Source organism: Coffea arabica, chromosome 11c (genome assembly GCF_036785885.1).
Source record: "Coffea arabica cultivar ET-39 chromosome 11c, Coffea Arabica ET-39 HiFi, whole genome shotgun sequence".
Lineage (NCBI taxonomy): Eukaryota > Viridiplantae > Streptophyta > Magnoliopsida > Gentianales > Rubiaceae > Coffea > Coffea arabica.
Window position 1 is genome coordinate 45701702 of NC_092330.1, and position 17839 is coordinate 45719540.

The 17839-nt window shown below is 38.1% G+C and overlaps 3 protein-coding genes across 4 annotated transcripts; 1 reads left to right on the forward strand and 2 right to left on the reverse strand.

Moving 5' to 3' along the window:
* Positions 1-298: 298 nt before the first annotated feature.
* Positions 299-2816, reverse strand: LOC113715731 (uncharacterized protein At4g14100-like). Of its 2 annotated transcripts, XM_072071233.1 has the most exons (3): positions 1904-2686; positions 1256-1360; positions 299-679 (listed from the first exon to the last, which is right to left on the reverse strand). In XM_072071233.1, exons 1-3 carry the CDS (start codon positions 2532-2534, stop codon positions 528-530), a joined length of 888 nt encoding a protein of 295 aa, XP_071927334.1. In that variant the 5' UTR covers positions 2535-2686; the 3' UTR covers positions 299-527. The 2 variants fall into 2 exon arrangements, with proteins under 2 accessions (XP_071927334.1, XP_027095822.1); XM_027240021.2 differs by lacking the exon at positions 1256-1360 and having other exon boundaries at positions 1904-2816.
* Positions 2817-4010: 1194 nt separating this feature from the next.
* Positions 4011-9957, reverse strand: LOC113716762 (uncharacterized). The gene is made up of 4 exons (XM_072070250.1): positions 8560-9957; positions 6122-6693; positions 5755-5974; positions 4011-5476 (listed from the first exon to the last, which is right to left on the reverse strand). The coding sequence occupies exons 1-4, from the start codon at positions 9814-9816 to the stop codon at positions 4124-4126; spliced, it is 3402 nt and encodes a 1133-aa protein (XP_071926351.1). The 5' UTR covers positions 9817-9957; the 3' UTR covers positions 4011-4123.
* Positions 9958-16228: 6271 nt separating this feature from the next.
* On the forward strand, positions 16229-17339 carry LOC113717344 (small ribosomal subunit protein eS27y). The gene is made up of 4 exons (XM_027242148.2): positions 16229-16385; positions 16568-16669; positions 16863-16891; positions 17016-17339. The coding sequence occupies exons 1-4, from the start codon at positions 16383-16385 to the stop codon at positions 17140-17142; spliced, it is 261 nt and encodes an 86-aa protein (XP_027097949.1). The 5' UTR covers positions 16229-16382; the 3' UTR covers positions 17143-17339.
* The last annotated feature ends 500 nt before the right edge of the window (positions 17340-17839 follow it).

Below are 17839 nucleotides of genomic sequence, written 5' to 3' on the forward strand. Positions count from 1 at the left end.
ATTGTCAAAAATACAAAGTTGAAGTTGATACACATAGCTAGCTACTCTGCCTTAGGATATGTATAATAGTTCCTTATTGGCACTCTAGATTGCTTCACAAACACTGCCAAAGAATTACTAATACTGACCGAAATAGATGGAAAACAACTGACTTTAACTCACCGTATGACAATAATCAAATGTACATGTCATGTGGCTGGACAAAAGAATCTTGCAGCTATATACAGACCAATGATCGTGCCCTCCAAACAGCAATCGTTTCCCAACAACCAAGTGAAAAATAATTGCATCAACAGAGTAACCAAATCATAACCTTTTATATAATAGGGCCTCTAAAAAGTGAAGAGCAATACAAACAAAAGATAACTACATTGGAACAAGAATGTTTAGGTTCCAGAGAAAGTTGACTACTATAGCACAGATCAAGGTTTTTCATATAAACAAAAATGCATTTTGTTGCCACAGGACCAGGCATGGGTTACTACATGAGATATATGGTAGGACGCTTCAAACTCTGGCAGAATAAGTCATCCAAGCATTTTCCAGTTTTTGTGCACATAAGTGCTCACTCTTGTATCAGTTTCTTCATCTACCTCCTCAAAGCAATACACAGGTGCCTGCCATTTCGCATCCTCAAGTACTGCTCCTACTTCAAATGTCATGACATGAATTGATCTTCCTGCAAAGATGAACTAACGGTTTACCAGAACTTGTTGCAAGAAAGAAAGAAAGAACCAAAACAGAGCTCTAGATCAACAGAAGTTAAAAGACGTATTTCTTGAAATCTTACACGAGTCACTGTAATTGTAGAAATCAACTGTTCTGGGAAGAGATATTTTACATACAAAGACACAAAAAATTGAAATAGCTTCAAGTACAGTGCTATTGTAGAGGTTGTTCACAGTACTCAGAGCTTTAGCCACAATGCTACTCTAAATCTAAGAAAGGTTATTAATGCGAGGAGCAAAATAGGAGGAGGAGTCCTGCACTTGAAACTGAAAGAACTAAGCAAAAGTACAACGTTAGAAATGAAGCATGCAGGTAGACTTAATCAATGGCAGACACAATACACAAGAAAGAACATAAAACCAATCACTTGGTCTGATGGTTGCTAACCTCATAGCCCCTTACAGCACTTCAGTTAATAGTAGCTCAAAAAATGAGGGGGGAAGAGGGAGAGGACCTAATATATTACATAGGGGATGGTAAATATGTTTCTGTATACATATCAAACAGAGGAGCAATTGAGTAGTACTCTGTCTTTCAAAGCAAAGCTGTGTAAGAATAGCATGTGTTGTAAATCTGCTAACTGGTAGCATGATGCTGTCCAATTTGCTGGTGGTTCTATTTGGCAGGGTTCCTTGAACAGAGTTGAAATATTGCATGTGTTATTTTATCGCTGTAACTGGCTTTCACAGGAAAAACCAAAATTTTACTAGCCAACTTTTGCCTAAGTAAGAAAGCAACATAAGAATATGCCTAGGAGATAAGCTACTAGTGCTCATTTTACCAGGTAATGAACGTCCCAAGTTTGGATCAAAGAAATTGCATACAAGTCCATGCTCACTAATTTGTCATGATGAAAGAAATAGAATAGTTTTACCTAGCAATAGCATAGAGGGGTATTATGAGGTAGAAAATGAAGAAGCCTTTTTTTTTTTTTTGACCCATTATTTCCTGAACATGCAAACATGCATGATGCAGCAGAATTCTGGAAGGGAATGCAAATTTTGCAAATAAATAGAGAACGCAGTAAGGAGATGATAAACTGAGAATAGATACGGAATATCAATCTTGGGAAAATGTTGAAATGAGTGGTGAGAAGGGGTAAGGTTTATGATCATGGAATAGCGCTGCGGATTTTATGAATGGTAATAATTGTAGGTAGGTGGCAGAGACTCACCAGTATAGAAGAGCCAGTGAACGGGCCTTTTAGTGACAACGTCCTCGTAGTACCAGATGAAGTCCAGCTTCTCCCAAACATTGCAGAGGAAGCCGTCGACGTGGCGTTGGCCCAGATAGGAGGCGCCGTCGAGCCAGTTGGGGCGGAGAATCCCAACGTCGAGCTGAGCAGAGCGGCACGAGGGTGGGGTGGAGGATGGGTGGTGGTGGTCAGGGAGGGTGTAGAAGAAGGAGGTGCCATTGTTCCACTCGAGGTCATAGAGGATGGAGTCACTGTCCTGGAGCTGGTCGCGGATGATGTTGAAGTTGCGGCCGTTGGGCCAGTCGTACCAGAGGTCGATGAGGCTGAGGGATCCAGTGAAGTTGACAAAGAGGATGGAGTGGAATTGGTGGGGCCAGGGCCTGGGAATTGGGGGATCAGCCTCCGCCTCGTCCTCGTCCTCACCTTCTGCTGCTGCTGATGATGCCAGAGGCACTGGCACGGCCGCGGCCGCGGCCACATGAGGGAAGCCGCAGCCGCCGCTGCTGCTGAGACTCATGATCAGCCTCCAAGTCCATAGCCACAACATCAACATCATAATCATCGTATGACGACCACCAATTAGTCGTCTGCTATGAATGGTGTTACTCATCAATAGCTAACCTCTCTGTGCTCCTTTCTCAGCTCAGAGACCCTCCAATCCAACGCCAAATATATATATATATATATAGCACTCGCATGCAATAATGAGCCCCGAGTGTGGTTGTTTACCAGAGCCAGAGCCAGAGCCAGCGGAATGGAAATTACTATAAATACTAGGAAGGAAGCCTCTGTAGTATATTTGTAGGTGGGATTATCTTTTTGGACCATCAGTTTGACGGATAAGAATTAGTAGCAAGAAGGATGGGTAACCACTGTCACTCTTCCACTCCCTACTACGGTACAGCCACTGCTCACTACTTTCTGCTACACCACGTGTATCTCCGATGATGAGCAACCAAAAAAAAAAAAAAGGTGATTAATTTCCCGTTGTTTTTTGGTGGTAGAAATATGCACTAGTAGTGTTCTCAATCACTGTGGCCAAATCCCTCTTTGGATCGAAAGTTTGGGTTCAAACTTTAATTACTGTAAAAAAAATTCAAAGACTAAACTTTTTTAATCTAGTCAAATTTTTATACTTACTAGTTTCTCACACAGTTTTTTTTTAATGTCAGAACACCTCTTTAGTCTAGTCAAATCTGTATACATGCTAGTTCCTTACACAATTTCTTTAGACTCGTCTTCCTTCCTGAATAAATTAAATTATATAAATGTTGTCGTTGCCGATAAAATTAAAAAACAAAAAAAAAAAAAAGGACCATTGAGTGTTCTCATCCATCTCCATTCTCCAACCTGACGGTGAATCGGTTTTTTTTTTTTTTTTTTAAAGATTGGGCCATTGGGGTAATAAAATGATGATGGACAGCATGGGCGTGACAATGCTCACACGGGTGTGATAAATGCTTGTATAGAAGTAGAACTAGGCTGGACCTTCTTCATCCATTCCCTTTAGTTTTAGGTACCAAACTCAGCCTGGCCTCACACGGCCCACTTTCTTCACCTCACCGTCCTAATGGCCCCATATTTTTTCCGGGGAAACAGAAAGGACAGAAGCTATTTGTGTGCAATGGTCACTTTCTTATGGATCCAAACCATCACGGGACATTCATTTTTCACGGCGCGTAACTTTCATTGCACACGATGTAACTTACTTTGCACACAACGTAATTTTACAACACTTTTTTTATGAGCCCCACACATGACGTTAAAATCAAATTACATGCTGTAATCTGAGCCAGGCCACATCGTGACCGTGAACCTTCAAGAACGGTTGTCACTCCCCACTTCCAACCATCATGTGTTTAAAAGCGATAAACAAAAATTCATCCAACTGTCCCTCTTCACAACTTCACCTTTTATTTTGACAAAACAAGAAATTATCTGTTAGCGGAGTCCCACCAAAGTTAGCGGAGCGGAGCGGGGTCATTCGTTTCTCAGGTCCCCAAAACTGATTTTTCACCAACTCTCATTGCCTATCGTAACCGGGCTCAGGCAAATGGGAACCAAAATGATGACCAGGGCGCGCAACTAGCAGGCAAATCTTTCATACCTGATTTCAAAATTGCTAGGAGCAGAGTGGGGGAAGGAAAAACCAAAAAAAAAAAAAACACTAGTATTCTACAGCGTATTTCAATTTCCTATCTAAATATACTTCAAGCCTGTGATGTGTTGTTGTCTTGAAATTAGGTACTGGGCCAAAGAATATATAATGCCCAGAAGCCCTAGTATCTTGACCTTGAGGACATCAGTTATAATGATGGAAGGAATATTAAGGGGTATGGTGAGCAGCGGAGTTGAGTCGTTCCGTCTCGTGTAGCTCCACACAAAGCGATTAAAAAGGATGTGACTCGGGAACGTCAGAATGAGAAGCGCCAAATTCTTGACACCGAAGAACCAATCGTGCCCTCCTATTTCCAAGCTCCACCCCGGATTTCCATGCCATACATCTTCCCATATGCCATACAACGCAGTCAACACCAAGTAGCCCGAGATGGCTACAGTAACGGGGAAGTACCTTTGCTTGTCCCCAAATCCAGCAACAAAATCAGAGTCCTGGTTGAGAAGTAGCAAGATGGGGGCCAAGAAAAATATTGCTCGGTTTGAGCCACCAGTAAGATTGACATTCAATATCAGGCATATCGCAAAGCACATGATGGTGGCCACGTTACCAACTGCGGGCATCCAAGCCCCCTCAGCAGCCATTCTCTTTATCGTGAAGGTTGGCACAGCGGAGGCCCTGCGCATCTGCATGAATCTTAACCTCGGAGGGACGCTGGCTGTGCCATTTTGACCAGACTGGCTGTGTCTAAGTCCGCCCCTTTCAGTGACCTTTTCTCGTAGAAGCGAAGCCAACTCAAACTTTATCTCAAGTGCAATAAGCATGAAGATTGCTGCATATAGACCAAGAAGTGAAGTCCTTGCACCCTCGACAGCCAGCAGCGTAGCTAGTTTGTTATCTTCCACCTCCAAATCTCCAACTCCACCGTCTCCGAGCAGGCTTTTGTTGTTTCTCACCTGGCCCTCCAATAGATAAGTGACTGGGAAGAGAGCAACCAGTAGTGCGAATACCCATGGCAGAAGCTTTGTACTCGAGGCAGATGGGAAATGTGTGAAGACCACAAACACAGAGGTGCATACCATGGTTATAACAATCAGGAGATGCAGCATCGCAGTCTGCAAAAAGTACTCCGCAGATATATATACTCCAAGTGCAATTCCAACGGCAATGGAGTAAAATGTCCTCAACTCAACAATGTACTTAATAGGAAGGATGGAGGCGATAGCTGCTAAAGTAAGCAAGATTGCTGCAATTAGCAGCCATGCAGGCCATGAGGGCTTTGATGCTATAAAACCATATATGGAAATGTCATCTGAAGATTGCCGAGCAGCTTTGATTATGTCTGAGCTATACGTCCATGACATGGGGATTGGCGGCTGCATCAAAATGAATAATGCACCTGTTGCTACCACCAACAACAAGCATCTCTTTGCAGACTGCATATAAGAAAGTGAAGTTAACAAACTAATCAAAACTATTACATTTACGGGAAAAAACTAATGAAAGAAATTTAGAGCACTAAAACCACATTGCTTTAAAAAAATATTGACACGGGTTGTGAATTTACTGAGTACAACAACTGAAAGACTAGCTTCATATAGAGCAGTAGAATATGTATATATGCTCTTGTCAATTCAATGGTCTCCAACAATATTAACTTGAATATAAGACCAAGAAATATGGTGACAAAATTATGAAAACCAAGAATTAGTACCATTGCATGTGAGAAGTGAAGAGCAACAATTGGCACGCAAGCTAACCCCACCAAAAGAATGCAGGTGCCCAATAGTAAACCATCAGATGGAGGTCTACCATTCCACCATTGAAGAGCTTCAAAAATCGTTTCTCGACAAAACCAAACAGCTAATGCAACCACACCACCATGTGCATAGGCCTGCCATGGTTTCATCTTTGAGGCAGTTCTAGACTTATCTCTGCAAAGTAAGATCAGCGAGAAGTTTGCCATGTTCTTTTAGAAAAAAGAATCTAGTATGATCTCTTCATTAAAAATAAAATAATATAGTGTGTGTGTGTGTGTGAGAGAGAGAGAGAGAGAGAGAGTATAAAAGTTCAGCAATTACTTGTATAGAAGTAGAGGAGGAGAAACAGCCAGCAGAAGAACAGCTGACACCCACAATACAGCCTTGGATGCCATGACAAGCATAGCAAGCTTAGAACAATACAAGCAAGCTAGTATCCAAACTGCCTTCGGCCCAATCCTATTATCCACAGAAAGTCTCCTCACAAGTGCTAAACCAAAGAAAGTAGTCATCATAACCATGTAACTTGGATACATTACATCATCCTCCATTCCATAGTAATATACATTGGAGTAATTGAAAAACCGGTTTTCAACATAGCATAGGAGCAAAGCATGGCTAACCAAACAAGCCTCCATCAAGAAATGGAGTTTCGGTGGAAGAAGAGCTAAACCAGGAACAGCCATTGCTAGGATAACACTACCAACTATCAGCTTACAGAAGGATTTTAAAGACATGCCTGCCATCCAAATATTGAGATCCCAGTAATTATGCATCACAAACCACGTAACCATCAGGCTACCCAGTACAACAAAGGCAAAGTAGGATGATAGACTCTTTTTTGTGAAAAAACGGGCCAAATAAAATCCAGCTACTGATGGAAGTGGAATGAACTGCAGAAAAATGGAAGAAGGAACTTCAGAAAAATACAGATAACTAAGCAAAGAAAGGCAAATTTGGAGGTGACACCAGAAAGTAAATCTTACTTCCACAGCCTCCACTAGAACAACAAGACTAATAAACATAAATAGTGGTTGACAGATTCTATGAAGTTTGACATTACAGAGACTTACAACTGAGATACTTTACTGTCAAGATTACAGGCTTGTTTTACCAAAAATTTGGTATATGGAAGAGATTGTATGCAAGTTGGAGGTTTGGAGGTTTCCCACAAAAAACAAACTATAAGAGGAGTTTCTTTGATGAGAAAATCACATGTTTCATATTTCTTAGTTAGGAATGACCACTGAATTTAGTTATGCTATTTAATTTGGTAAAGGAGTCAACCATAGCAGCAACAGATAAAACCAAACAAATGCGCACTGAAAGGTCTTCAATCAAGTTCAATTACCAAATCCCTTATGGATATATACATATATGTCTATCTGCATACACGTATATATTTATATATAATATATGTACATACATATACATGTGTATGTGTAATTATCTCAGTATAAATTGACTACAGAGAATGTGGAGAGAAATGTATTTTCAATAGCACATCAGAGTAGTGGAAAACATGACCAAAGTATTTCCAACCATTAAAAAGAGGAAGAACTGCTTCTTGACAATATTTCTCAACAAATGCACAAAGAAAGCATCATTGCCCATTCAATGAAATGTAATTCAATCATTTTATGGCTCATTCTGACAACTTAGCCCCTGCTTTCTTCATTACAGCCCGAGTGAAGAAAAACATGAACAGAGATTGCATTGGGATCCTGGATCTTCCCACTTCAGACAATGCACTCAAATATGTAAATAGTCAAATGTAACCTCTTGTTTTTAAAACTCTCACATATTTCTCTTACATACTTGTTTGCTCTTTGTCTGAATATACAATGAAGACTTTAGCAGCATGATCTCCTTTTTATTATTTTGAGCAACTAGATGTCAATGGTAACCACAGTAATCTTCAGTTAGCAAAATGGCTAATGACATTAGTCCCTTCTGGTAAAAGCTCAAAGGTACTACATGACCTATAAGTTTCATCAGAACCAACAACAATGGCTGATATAAGGTCATTCAAAAAATCTTTGATGGACAATAAAAGAGATTGAACAAAGAATAACCCTATCATGAAGCTATTACCTTTAGCTAGGCGAGTTTCTGTAGAGACAACCATATGGTCATTCAAGTCTCATGGCGTGCCCACAAGCAGAAAACAGTCCTTTCCGTAATTATTAGATTTCCGTAGAGCAGGAAGTTGTTCTTTTTTCAACTATCATAGTTTCCAAATGTTAAAAACCAAGGAACAAAATCTAGCTTAAAAGTCGTTTCCGTAATTATTAGATTTCCATATGAAAGGCAATGTTTTAAGTTTTTCATTTTCCATTTCGTATATGTGTTACTCAGCGCCAGGTAAGCCATACTTTAGTCTTCTATCACTTACACCTTAACAGTAGCACCCACTTCTTTATGTTAACTTACAACCAAAACCCATGATGTATCCCCCATACGCGAATTTAACCAAAGTTCAATAAAGATGCCCTGCTCCTACAAGAAAATCTTTCTTCCTCAAAATTAATTTAATAGTTCTATTTGCACCTAGGTTGGTGATGATGAGAAACCTGAATTCAAGTTCACTTGAGTTTGAAAAATGCAGGCTTTTCAAACTATGTTGGTCAACCAATTATCAACAAGACAAAAACAAAATTATTAATTTCGTAATGTTCACAATACATTATAGCAACATAAGTTCTATCATGTGAGAAGGGAATTGGATTTCTTTCCAAGGCAAAGAAGTAGATACAAACCAATACAGGAAATCCGACAACTATAGCCCCAGCAGCACTAACAAGGACAGACAAAGAAGTGAACACCGTTGAGCCAAAAGCATCCGAAACCATGCCGAGTGCATAAGCACCGGCAGCGGCTGCTCCTCCAAGCATTGAGATGGTGACAAGCAGATAATTGAAAGGAGGTGGCACCTGAATGTATCGCCCAAACGAATGGAAAACAACCCTGACCTCCAGACAAAGTACAACCACAAGCAAAGCAATCGCACCATTGACCAAGCGGATACTGTGGAGCTGGCGGTCGTTCTTAGTGAGCCACCAAAGAGCCCCCCTGGTGGAAGCATACAGTTGAAAGAGAAAGGGAACGAAGAAAAGGAGAAACAAATCACAGATAGAAGCAGCAGAGGAAAATAGGATGGAGTAATGGGAAGCAATGTGGAATAGCAAAGGGAAGAATAGGAGATTCAGGGTGTGCAAGCAACTGTCGAGCTGGCCGAGGATGAGACTTTCATCGGGAACCTCCCCACCATGGTAGCCGACCTCCTGCTTCATCTTGAACGACGACACGCGGGGGATGGAGAAAATCCAGTAGAAAACGCAATTGAAAGCCATTAGGTAATAGGCGGCGTTGACCATTCCGACTGCCGAGACTGTGGCCCAAGCGAAGATGGAGGAAGCCAAGATGGGAACGCACGCGAACAGGAGGCGCTCCAAGGCCAGGACGATGGTGGGATACTCGATTTGGATCCACTTGAACTGGAGGGAGACCCATACCCCTATCAAGAAATTGGTAAGGGCGCAGGCGAAGGAGGCGAGGAGACCGAGGGAGACGGAATTGAAGGTGGAAAGCAGGAGGGAGGAGCTGAAGAAGAAGGCGATCTGAGCGGCGATGAGGGAGAACCAGACGGCGAAGAAGGAGCCAGGCTTGAAGTTGAGGGAGTCGAGGATGTAGGCAATCATAAGACCTAAGGTGAGGGTGGCGAGGACAGGAGTTCCGCCGAGGTCGAGGAGGAAGGCAGCGCAGGGGATTAATGCAAGGGCAATTCTGGAGTTATGGGCGAAGGTCGAAGGGGAGAATCGGGAGCCCTTAAGGAGAGATCTAGAGGCGGAGCTGCGGGAGCTGCGGGAGCTGCTAGTGCCGGCGGCGGTGTATACTGAAGAAGCTGAATTGGGGCTAGGGTAAGCATCACCGCCGACGCCGTTGAAAGAAGGGGCGCTGACGGAGGTCGGGATATAGGGTCGGAAGGAACGGGGTTGGAGCTCCGGCGGAAACATAATGGATCTCGCAAATGCGTAGTAGTTGCAATCGTATGAGTGGTCTAGTCCTCCGGGCGGGAGGCCTCCGCTGCTGGGGTGCGGGACTGGACTATTGATGAAGGGGGTTGGCTCTTTCGGACTGTTTTGACTCCTCACACTATCATCTCATCTCTCTCCCTGTCGAAACGCAGTGACGTGTTTCTTGCTCTAAGGGCCGTCCGATCCTATTTAAACGGGTCCTAGCCCACGGTTCGATTTTGGATGCATGTAACCAACTGCTTCTGCAGAAGGAAAAATACGCTAGCAGTATTAATTAATTAATTTGATTATCTGGAGACAAAATATGCACTCTACCTGCTTTTATACATGCTTCTCTTACTTTTTTGACGCCCAATTTGGATTCTTTCCATTTATTATTCTCAATTTACTATCAGTTCATGTACCTGTATCTAATTATCAAACGTTACACATTCGTCTCCGCACTGATTCCATAACCTGATAGTTGCGAGCAGCTCTTGTGATCTATCCCTGTGTGATACCTATGTATCCTTGTATATATCCTTAGGACAAGCATGTCTTATACTCAATCTCTATATGTTACCTCATTATGCGTTTTTGTATATGTCCCTGGGGCAAGCGGGTCTTGTGATCAATTCTTGTGTGCTACCTTACTGTGTATCCTTGGGACAACACTTTTAAAAGATTAGTCTGGCCAAAAGGTTAGCTTTTGGAGTGTTTTTCAAAAATTAGTTTTTCAAATACAATAAAAATTTGTATTGTGTACTCTAAAAGGTAATCTAAAAATTAGTTTAAATTTTTTTAAAATTTTAAAAAAGATCTCAAAATATATTCTAGAAACTCTTCTACTCTTAAATATTCCAAAATATTTTCTAAAAATATTCCAAAATATATTTTAAAAACTCTACTACAGCAAAGTTTTTCAAAAATATCCCAAAAAACAGCTAATCCAAACACAGCATAGGATATCCTAAGTAAAAAAAAAAAAATGCTGCGGATTCAATCCGACTATACCGTTACTTTTATGCTTTTTCATTGAATTCTTATTACTTAGAAATCAACTCATCTGGAAATGATTCTGCCGTTTGAACATTAGGTGATACTTGAAAGATGTAGAGTTACAAGGTCTATTATTGCACAACTAAAAGGCGAAAGGTTGATATTTTAATTCTCGATTTTTTTAGGCAACTTGCACCGAGTAGGAAGAAAATTACAATGGTTGCCTAAAACTTATTGAAATCGGCTAATTCCTTAAAATATTGTTGGAAATAAAATTTAAAAAAAAGCGCACAATTGTGCTTCTAACCGGACCTTGCTTCAATTATATGCTCAACACGGCAGGCAAAAAAAAACTTCTTTTTTTAAATAAACTACTCGACAGGATAGCACCAAAAAAAATTTAATAAAACTTGTACTCTGCAATACTGACATAGCACGGTAGGGTACTAAATTTTTTCCTTAATTTTGTACAACTGCCATAAGTAGCCATCAAATCAAAATGAACCATTGCCCTTGATGGTCAGAAAGCAAAAACAATCATACACTTGATAATTGATTCCAAAATTAGATATAAACCAATGTACAATGATTTATGCTTGATCGCAACTAGTAATATGTGCTAAAAATAAATGATTAGATGGATAATTAAAGTTAGATGTTTACGCTCTACGTGCAAAGGAAGAGGAAAGGGTTTGTATGGCTGAAAACAAGTATCGACGAGACGGACAAAGGTACGTCCAGGATTGGTTTGAAAATTAAAAAAATTATTTGAATTTGACTTATATTTAAAAAAAATTTTAAAGAAACTGATCGAGTTTGGTTTGAAATTTCATACGTATGCTTGCGGAAAATTTGGCTTAAAATTTCATTTTATATTATATAGAAATTTTCACCCTAATTTGTTTGCTTTTTTCCAATATATTAAGAAATGATGAATTAGAAATGTGATTAAAATCAATTATACATATTCAAGAGATAAGAGTATTATGTGCTTGCTATTTTAGAATATAAATAATTTAGTTGTAGGAAATAAGTGGAGTTAAGGAATGAAACTATAGGTATATTTTTATGAAATTTATTTACATGTTCTCGAACATAGTGAATCAGACAACATGAAAATCATAATTGGTTCATTAATATTTTCAAACTTAAAATCATGTTCAGATTTGAAACGAGCCTAATTCGAGTCAAGTTCAGACTAAATGCCAAACTGTTTGGTTTGATTTATAGTTCTAAGGATTTGGGATAAACATTATTGTCATTCTATGAACTTCCCTTTTTTTTTTTTAAATCCTTATAAAGACTACTATCAATTTAACTACCTATACTTTAGCAAATGTGGTTAGGTAATTAGGGTAAAAATTAATTTTTTAAAAGCAAAATTGAAGATTCAAAAAATGACCTAAAATGTTTACCCCAAATGCCGCATCTCTCCTTTTACTATTGTATAGATTGTTCATCAAATTATTTATAATAACCTTTACATTTATTTTCAGCACACATTATTTATGCTAACTGTGATCAAGCATAAATTACTGTAGATTAGTTTACATTCAATATTGGAATCAATTATCAAGTGCTTGTGTAATTGCTCTTGCTTTATGACCATCAAAGGCCGATAGTTTGTTTGCTTTGACGGCTACTTATGGCAATTCCATATGCAACATTATAATTTAAAAAAAAAAAAAATCAGCACCCTGTCATGTCATCGTTAGGATACAAGTTTTTTTTTTTTTTTTTTTTAAAGAATGTGCTACCCTTTCGTGCTGAGTAATTTATATTTATATTAAAAAAAAATTTGCCTACTGTACTAACTCAACACAGTTGGTGTATACTCAGAAAACGATCCTGTCAAAGTCAGACTTGTGCAAAAATTTTTTTTTTTTATTTCCAACTGAATGGCGTAAACTTTTCCTATTACATTTTTTTTTTTTTTTGTATTTTTAAGTTTACCAAGTGCTCTACTGATGTTCAGACATTACATACAAAAAAATTATCTCAATCCACTAACCACTCTACTAAGCTCTACTAAGCCTACACAACTACCACACTTGTCCTCTTGTCCTCGTACTTAGATATCAATTTTGATAGAAGCACTGAAAATATGACCAGGGCACAAATTAATAATAGTAAACTAAAGCAGCAAAAAAAAGTAGGATATCAATTTTTTTACACCAAAAAATAAAGCACCTCTACTATGAAAATGTTTATTTATGCTCTCATTTTTTTGTTAATCACACTTCTATTATCATTTTAATCATATAATTTTCATTTATCAGACTACATGATAAAACAAATAGTGAGAATGTAATCACACTTCTATTATCATTTTAATCATATAATTTTCATTTGTCAGACTACATGATAAAACGAATAGTGAGAATGTAAATTAAAAAAAATAGAGTGTAAATAAATATTTTCCAAAAATTAAATTGAACAATTCAAAAGGTGATGGTATGGATAGTTTCTAGGGCATGAGATGATTAAATCAAGATCGATAAGATCAAGATAATTTACAATCTCTTGCTTAATTTGTTGAATTTATGTAAGTGAATTGTGTTCTTAACTTCTCAATTTTCTTCTCTTTTTGTATATTCAAATTTTTCTTATTTTCTTACCAAGTGAAGTGATTAATGAATGTTTCTCTCTTAAGAATCAAGCAAATAGGCTAACTGCAATATGTTAGAACTCCAGTTTGGCAATTAAATTTTTGTAATTTAAGGAGTCCAGTTTTTGACGAAATTAAAAATATTTGTGTCAGAAATGCATCTTTATAGGTAGCTACAACCCCGAACGGCCTGAATACGGTGGCAGTCAGATTTGTTAAATTGTTTTTTTTTTTCCTTTTTCCTTAAATACAAAATGCCCCCCATAATCAACAGTGAATAACAAATCACCTTTGTGCTCGCAAAATACAAAATACACACATTACTCCCAGAAAGCTGTACAACTACTGGCCTTTTTTTTTTTTTTTTTTTTTTTAGGGTGCACAGCTACTGGCTTGATTAGAACAGACTTTCTCGCGAAAGCGAAATTGCCCTCGGAAATTCTGGCACCCAAAGGTTCCATTTTTATACGGCTGCTGCTTTCCCATGTAATCAAAATTACCCCGCTCATGTTGGCTATTAAGTTACATAAAGATAAAAAATTGCAGAACAGTAGTAAAACACGCTCAAAAAATGAAAATCCACAAATATCCAATTATCAGTAATCTACTAACAAAACTAGCTCAATAGTGAGCCATATGATGGTGGAAGAGAAGCAAAAATTGCACCCAGCTAGTTATGAAAAGAAGAAAATTTCATTTAATAAGTGAACATAAATAAGTTTAAAGAAAAAAATGGACAGCCAACGAAGAGGAACATGAGAATGTTTAACCAGCAAACTTTGTAAGTAAAGGAATATGGGGCTACATGGTTAACAGAATAACACAAAGAAGTGCTGAGCCTTATTTATTTATGTATTTATTTAGGGTAAGACTAGAGTAGGAATGCAAACGAGTCGAGTCGAATCGAGTTTCGACCTAATTGAACTAAGTCTCAATATAATTTTACGAAATTCAAACTCGACACTCTTAAAATGTCAAGTTCGAGCTCGAACTCGACTCAAATTCGAGTCCAGCTCAAGCTCGAATTCGAGATTAAAAAAAATAAAAATAATTATTTTATTTTTAAAAATGAATAAAATAATAATTTTTTAATAAATAATAAAATATTACGGATATATATATATATATGTGTGTAATTTTATTATTAAAATAAAAAATACATAATCGAGTTCAAGTCGTTTCGCGAGCTAACGAACTTAGTAGTTTTGAACTCGAGTTCGACTTGGTCAGTTCAAACTCGACTCGAGCATGATATTGACCGAGGTCGAGTCGAGTTCGGACTCGAGCCGCTTGCAATTGGTTCGCGAGTCGATTAGAAACGATTCGATTCGTTTGCAACTCTAGACTAGAGCCACGAAATGTTAATGATTCGAACACTAAGGGTCCATTTGTTCCGGTGTAAAATATTTTTCAAAAAATATTTTTCAAATTTTCCAATGTTTGGGTGCAATTAGACCACTAAAAACCTTTTCTTTAAGAAAATGATTTACATCATTCGATGAAAAACAACTTACGCAATAGATCTTCCGAAGTTATTTTTCCCACTTACCGTGAGTTATGAATCTAACATCCAAAACTACCTATTTGTATCACCGTTACATATTCTCGTGGGACCTATCTTTTTAGTTTGGGAAAGAATCAGTTTATGTCTTTAAGAATGATAAACAACGTAGAGTACTTGCAGATATTCTGTCATAATGATATTTTAAAAGTTAACCAAACATAGAAAATCATGAAACATCAAAATATTTTCATGAAAAATGTATTTCACTGAAAATATTTTTTCATGGAAAACATTTTACATCGAAACAAACAGACCTAGGTGAGACGAAAATGCATCGGGGCTTAAACTTGCTAAATTCGTTTGGCAATCTACTGGTGCAAGTTTTCCTCTCCAAGTGCGCAGCTTGAAACACCTCATAATAATCTGAACAGAATCAACCAGACCATCTTCTGTGATTGGATAATTGATATCTAGGTTACACAAGCTTGGGCTAAAAGAATTTGAATGGTAGCGCTACGCATATCCTCATCAAACGAACGAGAGCATAAAATAATTCTTTTTTTTTTTTCCGGAAACAATAGGAAGAGCATAAAATAATTCTGGAAAAGAAGCAGAACAAAATATACAGTCAATGGCAGTACAAACATCTGTGCATTACTATGCTAATAAATACAATTTCAAGTAGAAGTAAAACTTAAAGCAAATCCAAATAAAGTAAAATCAGATTCTTCCACATTTTGTGTGTTTAAGGACAGTTTGCAAACAGATGTGATTTGCACTATAAAAAATTGGGTAAAAAATTATAGTATGTAAGTCGCTAGGTTTGCCGCCCATTAACATTGATGGCACATTAATTTCAAATATATTTTTCAATTCATCTTTTTATTTCACATATATTATATAATGAAAGATACTATAACAATTATTTCAAATAATATTTTATCTAAACACACTCACTAACGTGGCCGTGACTTATTCAAACAAGAAATTTGATTAGAAAGGTAACAATGGACTTAAAAAAGAACTCTTTTTTTTTTTATTTTTTTGTACGAGGAACTCATTTTTAAATTTGAGGGAATTTTCCATTGAAAAAAGATAGCAGCGGTTCTACTAATATATTAAGGGGTAAAAAGGAAAATAGAAGCATATCGTGAGGGCAATAAACTGAAAAGGGGATTACTCAGGAGGGCGAAAAAAAGAAGACGGCGGCTAATGGACAAGCATACCCCCGGTGCCCTAGAAAAGCAGAGTTGAGCTAAATAGAGGGTTGAGATTATTCGGTGATGGAGCATCCAACGACTCACATTAAGGAGGTGATCCTATATAAGAATCGCAGAAGCCCTAACCGCTCCGTCACTTCACTTCACCTTTACAGGCACCCTCGAAGCTGCTGGTTGCTTCTCTCAGGGAATTCGGGTCTGTCTGATTCCTTGAGCTTTCCAAAAATCTCATAAGATGGTAAGTTGCTTGCAGTCGTCTATCTTATATTGGTCTCGTTGTGTTTGATCGGAATCTGCTCTGCAAATTTTAGTATCTTCTGATTGATTATTCGTTAATACTGTATGTGTTATATTTTGCTTTTAGAGAGATTAATTTTATGCTCTTGTTTTCTTCTTCTTTTCGGATTCAATCATCTTAAGGTGCTGCCAAACGATGTCGATTTGCTAAACCCTCCTGCTGATCTGGAGAAGAGGAAGCACAAGCTCAAGCGGCTGGTGCCCTCCCCCAACTCCTTCTTCATGGTACTATAGCTAGTTACTCTCTCTCTCTCTCCAACCCCCTTTTTTTAACTCCTGTATATTGCCTTTAACTTTTCAGATTACTGATTTCTTTGTTTCTCAAGAAAATAATCACATATCATCCATTGATAATGAGTAATTTTGTATAGCCTGTTGACTGGTTGTTTTTTGTTTTATTTTGGTGTCATATTTATAGGATGTGAAATGTCAAGGTTGCTTTAACATGTAAGTTACCAAGTCCTTGGACCAATACTAGTATTTTTTGCTTCCTTGGCCTGTCCTTTTATAGCTTAATTTGGTCTGCCTGATTGTGTGGAATTTGATATGTTCCATCTCTGTGCATATGCAGAACCACTGTGTTCAGCCATTCCCAGACAGTGGTGGTCTGTGGTAACTGCCAGACAGTGTTGTGCCAGCCCACCGGTGGACGTGCCAGGCTCACCGAGGGATGTTCTTTCCGAAGAAAGGGTGACTGATTCCTTTTTTCTTTTGTTAAAGGGAACAGTTAAAACAGTTGCTAGTTTGTTGAAAGTGAGAAAGTCGGGCTGAGATTTTGTTATTTTGATTGTTGCTTTTGTTTAGCATGTAGTAGTGAAAGAACTAAGTTTTGGATCTATAACGACTTTGAGTTCTGTGATTACTTTTAAAGTGGGAATATATTTGATTTGGGTAATTTGTTTTCCTTTTGAAGGTAATTTTCATTGTACTTGTTGGTTTGTGCCTATGTTTCATGTATTGAAGTTTTTTTAACCCCTCTATCAGCACATGGGATCTTTAGTGCCACTTTTTCAGTGACAATTCAGTGTCACTTTTATATTTATGTCAAGTGTCGTGTTTATTTAATTTATTATGTGTTGTTTATTTAAATTTCTTCTACCATCACGTGATAAGTGAGATTGACACTAAATTTGGCATCGAGCAGTGGCATAGAGGATCCCAACTGCTCTATCAATGCGTTACCTCTTTGATTTTCACTTATGCTAACCAATGTGGTCATGATCTGGGAATAGCTTTTAATTGCATCGTTTGTTGATCCTAAGTAACTAAGCAATTCCTGTCATCTGCATCATTGCATGTTACCCTGTAATAGAGAAGCGAGCGCGAGAGTACCATTTCAGCAGGTTGTATTTGTTCATAGAGATAGAATCTATAGCAAATGAGGGCCAAACCATG